This window comes from Ranitomeya variabilis, chromosome 7, assembly GCF_051348905.1.
Source record: "Ranitomeya variabilis isolate aRanVar5 chromosome 7, aRanVar5.hap1, whole genome shotgun sequence".
NCBI classification, from domain to species: Eukaryota; Metazoa; Chordata; class Amphibia; order Anura; family Dendrobatidae; genus Ranitomeya; species Ranitomeya variabilis.
In genome coordinates, this window is record NC_135238.1 from 205763517 (window position 1) to 205769389 (window position 5873).

General features: G+C 43.6%; 2 protein-coding genes across 2 annotated transcripts in view; both read right to left on the reverse strand.

Annotated features, from left to right (window-relative positions):
• Nucleotides 1-5873, reverse strand: part of MYO3B (myosin IIIB) — a 334653-nt gene that overhangs the window by 276957 nt on the left and 51823 nt on the right. The window lies entirely within an intron of this gene.
• LOC143785130 (uncharacterized) lies at nt 4504-5832 on the reverse strand. The gene is made up of 2 exons (XM_077273806.1): nt 5708-5832; nt 4504-5596 (listed from the first exon to the last, which is right to left on the reverse strand). The coding sequence occupies exons 1-2, from the start codon at nt 5800-5802 to the stop codon at nt 4504-4506; spliced, it is 1188 nt and encodes a 395-aa protein (XP_077129921.1). The 5' UTR covers nt 5803-5832.

The window sequence follows — 5873 nt, forward strand, 5'->3', positions numbered from 1 at the left end:
CATCTGAATCACTTGACATACTAAGCTCCACTATGTTGCTGGACTCTGCTACATTTGTGGGTTACTTGACATAGTAAACTCTGTTGTTTCTATACTCATCTACAAGTTCTCTGCAGTGCTGTTATTCTGATTCCATTAGTCCCTCTTTGCTTAGCATTTGTTTGCAATTTTATCTACAGTTCTCCTCCAGTTTGCATCCAACTTGTACCATCTCCATTGCACCAGGCTATCCACCATGCTCGACCATCATCTATCCAGGAAAAGCTCAAATGCTCCTTATCTGGATCAAGGGTTCACTGTCACAATTAGCCCGACTACACTGCGAGCCCATGTACAGCACACACATTGGATGTCAGCAGATGCAGATGTATTCTAGCAAGTCCATTGATTTGAGTGGGTCTCACTAATTGCTAAAGCACAGACACCTCCAGGGCTCTTTAGTAATAAACATTGCATTAGGACAACCATGGCGAGAAACAATTAATTATTATGAGCTGGATCACACAGTCCGCTAGTCTGCAGTCCTTGCTCAGGACAGACGGTAACATGTTGGGTATTCCAAATAGCAAAATAACCTAAACAGGTGTTCAGATCAGAATGCGGCAAATAACAAGATCTGCTTAATTGGAGGCTACAACAGAGTATTTTGCAGAAAATAAAATGTACAAATATATATTTCCTGCTTAAAACAGCAGAACCAGGGAGGTAACCATCATTTGTACTCATTTCTTTACATAAATGCTAAGCATAAAACAGAGAAGATATTCTGCCACCGATGTACGTAAGTGAGAGGTGTCTGAAGGATGTGACAACGGATCGCTGTACAAGCAATGGAAGATAGTTTACTCACTAGCCTCGCCTCTATTACCTGACCAGCTGCACGTGGATAATCTAGGAAGGAAGATGCAGTGGCTGAACGTTTAGCTAGTTTATTATGCCCCTGTAATGGCTGTATGAGGCTGGCCAGCACAGAAGCTATAATAACATTCACAAACTTTTAAAGAAACATTGCATATAACAATGAAAAACAACCTTCACAATTTATCAACACGTGAACCAACTGCATAAATCTTATGCAACACAATTGATTTTTCATGGGGTAGAGCCCACAGCTTGCATAATTGTCTGCCATGGCCTCTTTTTCAGCAAAACAAGTTATGAGTTGGTCTGGTGATGTCCTGATCGGATAACCCCTTTAAAGGGGTGGTCTCCTGAAGACAGTTGCAATCCATTTGCCTTACTATGGATGTCATTAAGGGGGATTCCACACTTGACACCCCACGCTATGAGCTTTAGCTGCAATGGAGTTGTGTTCTTTGGGCTTCGTTCACTGTTTAGCTGATCGGTAGGGGTGCCTAAGGATAGGTCACAAATACCATAAGCCTGAACAACCCCATTAAATCAAGTAAATGAGTATTTAAACATATGCTCTGTTTAACAATCTTATCATTTGAGTATCTGAATGGGTTAAAGAGTACCTCAAACTTTGGAAATGGTGTTGATATTTGCGACCCCATTTCTCTGATATTAATTACCCAATACTAAGGTCCTGGCCATATATTTTATATAGTGAGATCCCCTTTATACGCACAGATTTTACTGTACCTTTCCTACTGCATCGATACCATCTTTTTATCACTAAATAAATGTCTGGAGGGATTAAGTCTGTGACTGCTATCTGCTTTAGAAATCACCATCAAATCTGCAACTATTTACAGGGCTCTGGGCTTCAAGACAAAATTCCTCTGGGTGTTTGATTAATCCTTTCCTAAGTAATTCCTTCCGGCGTACATTACCGCCAGATGGAGATTATTTTACTATAAAAATAAAAGTTAGGGAAAAAGCCGAAAAAAAATTGGAGAAAATTAATATAGGGATGTGAAAAAATAGCACTACTATTACAGATTACTGACATTCACTTAAAAGGGAACCTATCATGTCCCCAAATGTTATTAACCTGCAGATATAGGGTTAGCCTACAGGTTAATAGCGTTACAATGCTGTCCAGCCGTCGCATTAAAAACCCCGCAATTGGGAGAAAATAAACTTTATGGCTACTTTCACACTAGCGTTAACTGCATTACGTCTCAAAACGTCTTTTTTGCAGAAAAAACGGATGCGTCGAAAAAGTGAAAAACGGAGACAAACGTATGCCACGCATACAGCATTTCGACGGATACGTCGCAAATCCGTTAAACGTTTCCGTCGAAAATACTGGATGCGTTGCATACGTTGCATCCGTTTTTACCATCCGTTGCATCCGTTTTTCCGACGGATCCGTTTTTAAAATGGGAGGCTCCCAAATTTGATTGGCTACTGGAAAATAGGGAAAACTATATAGTTACTGTTTTTACAGCCCATCTTTGAGGGTTTTAGTTTTGTGGCAGCGATGGAAGGTGTTCTTGGGAGGATTGCTAGTTTGGTTACCGACGTTATCTTTGAGACGAATCGCCTGGATATCATAGTGCGGGAGAAGGAGGCGGCAGCGGAAAGGCGTAGGATGCTTCTGCAGCAACGGAGACGACTGTGGATTCATCCAATTAATGAACTACGGATGACCCGGGGTGTCCAGTCCACTCTGTACCTGGAGTTGCGGCACAATCCACACAAATTCCACAACTACGTGCGGATGAGGATGGAACATTTTGATTTTTTGCTTGCAAAAATGGAGGATGTCATCCGAAGACAGGACACAAGGATGAGGCTTGCCATCACACCGGCGGAGCGGCTGATGGTGACCCTGCGGTAAGCCTCATTTTTTGATGTCATTGGTCATTTTGAATGTTATATTACATGCTGCAGACAATACTGCGCTGACATACTGCGCACTATTTTCTGCAGCATGTAATTTTGGTTTTCTGGGAGGACATTCCACTGCTTTTTTTTAAATGTGAGTGCTGATATTGAATGTTCTATAACAGACTGCAGAAAATACTGCGCTGAAATATTGCGTTGCATTTTCTGCATTTTTTTTTTATTTGGGTTTGATGACATGCAACTGCTTTTTTTTCTGTCATTGGTCATTTTAAATGTTATATTACATGCTGCAGACAATACTGCGCTGGCATACTGCGCACTATTTTCTGCAGCATGTAATTTTGGTTTTCTGGGCGGACATTCCACTGCTTTTTTTACACCGGTTTCATGCTTGTTTGATTGTGTGTCCCGTCCTTTAAAAAAAAAAAAAACAGTGAAATTAAATTAACAGTGCCATATTGAAACTTGTTGGTCTGTGCAATTTTTGCTAATTTTTTTTTTTTTTTTTTTTACAGTTTCCTAGCTACGGGTGAATCTATAACTTCGCTCCATTACCAATTCAGGCTGGGCATTTCCACTATTTCTGGAATAGTGAAGGACACATGTCGGGCTATTTGGACCACTTTGCAACCAGAGTATATCCCCCAACCATCCATGGAAATCTGGTTGCGAAGTGCTGAAGAGTTTCAGCAAATTTGCAATTTCCCTAATTGTGTGGGTGCAGTTGACGGGAAACATATAAGGATTTCGAAACCGGCAGGAACAGGATCGGAGTATTATAATTATAAGAAGTATTTCTCCATCGTCCTTATGGCTATTGCAGATGCCAACTGCAGGTTCCTTGCCGTGGACATCGGAGCATATGGACGGTCCAACGATTCCCAAGTTTTTAAAAACTCACCAATGGTTCGTTGCCTTTATGGAGAGAGCTACGATTTCCCGCCAGCCAGACCACTGCCAGGAACAACTGACCCAGCCCTGGAATATGTCTGTGTAGGTGATGAAGCCTTTCAATTGTCGCCGCACCTACTGAAACCGTACAGTAGTCGGAACTTAACCCATACCAAGCGGGTCTTTAATTACCGGCTTACTAGAGCATGAAGAGTAGTAGAGTGTTCTTTTGGCATATTGACGGCGAAGTGGCGGGTTCTGCTGACAGCTATCAAACTGAAAAACACAACTATAGACGAGGTGGTTAAAGCCTGTGTGGTGCTCCACAACTTTGTCCTTTCAAAAGAGCCCGTTTCCTTGGATGATGAAGAGTTGGAGACCACCTTGTGGGACTACCGCAGCAGCTCGGTTCGCTCTACAGGTTCAGTTACAAGGATGAGGGACCAGTTTGCCGATTATTTTGTCTCACCTGTCGGGCGGATCCCGTGGCAAGACATGATTGTGTAACCTGTTTCTCATGTGTTTTGTTTATGTAAAAAATGTGTTTCTACCAAAAAAAAAAAAAAAAAAAAAAAAGACCCAAAAGCGTGGTTTTCTTGCTAGTAAAACCATTGTGTTATACCTTTCACATGTCTGGTGTTTGTTTTTATTAAACCTTTTCTATTATATTACCTTAATAAATCCACACACACACAAAGAATAGAATTTAAATCAGAGAAAATTTTATTTTAACTTTTTTTAAAAAAAAATATTATTTTTTTTTACAAAATAAGATATTTTTTATTTTCCATTTTTTTTTAAAACAGTTTGTTAATATTTGAAAAAAATTTTTTAGCAAGCAATAACAAAACATTACTAAAGGTTTTCAAAGTGTGGGGTGGAGATACTAGGGGAGGAGGGGCAGGAAGGTTGGACCACGTCGATAGATGGGGAAACCCTACTTGTTTGGAGTGCAGTGGAAGGGGGGGTAAAACCAGGAGGCTGAGCAGAGGGGGGTGGTGTTGGGGTAGGGGGAATACTAACTGGGGAAGGTAAGCTGGGCAAGGAAGAAAACAGTGGGGAATGAATTTGGTTTGGGGGCCGGGATGGGGACTGGGTTGGGTAGTGGGACTGGGTTGGGTAGTGGGACTGGGTTGGGTAATGGGGCTGGTGTGGGGATTGGGGCTGGTGTGGGGATTGGGGCTGGGTTTGGTAATGGTGCTGGTGTGGGTATTGGGGCTGGGTTTGGTAATGGTGGGTATGGTGTGGAAATGGGGCCTGGGGTGGGAATGGGGCCCTTGGTGGGGCCTGGGGTGGAAATGGGGCCTGGGGTGGAATTGTAGTGGAGGTGTGGGGAGGTGTGTGGGTAGATTGGGGGTCATTAACGGCCTGCAGTAGAGCATTATGGCAGGTATTCATTACCCGCATCTGTTGCTCAAAAGAAAGCTTCTCCATGCTCCTGAATATGGATTGAAAAAAAATATTGGCCGGATCGGGACTTACAGCTGAATGCAGCCTATCCAAGCGACTGCTGGTTTCCTGGCTTGTTTCACTGATGCGGGATTGCACCATGTTGAAACCAGCAGTCACTTGCTCTCCCAAAATTTTGAAAGAGCCTTGGAAGGATGCATTCAGGTGTAAGAATTCAGGAGCATAGCTCCTTTCCTGACCCCTCTGTCGCTGACGCCACGAACCTAATGGTGGTCTCGAGGTGGCAGGATCAGAGGGGTGGGGTAAAGGGAACGCTAACTGTTCAGCATCAGATGCGAGCAATGAAGCCTGCAATAATGCTCCACTGCTTGGGGCGGATGAAGTGGAGGGGACAGAGGGGTCAGAGGAGGGGACAGAGGGTTCAGAGGAGGGGACAGTGGTGTGGGGCCTACCGACGTGGCCCTCAGTGGCGGACTCAGGAGGGATCGCTCCAGAGGGCGCAGAGGAAGATGCAGGCGCACGGTGGCTGGAGAAGGTGCTGTGAAAGAAAAAACAAAAGAAATTAATACATTGGAATGAAAAAGCCCTGACTGAAAGCAAACTAAGTAGACAGGTTAACATGGTTATTAGTGGGCTGTAGAATACTTACACTCTGCTCAGCATGGTTCGCCTCAGGAAGGAGAGGGCCTGGCCATATTTGTATTTCCTCCTCTTCCTTCCTGCAGAGCCACTCGGGGCCTGCATCTCTGCGTTGAATTCCCTCTTAAAGCGATCCCTCAGTGACCGCCACCGCTTCCTAACGTTTCCACCTGTGA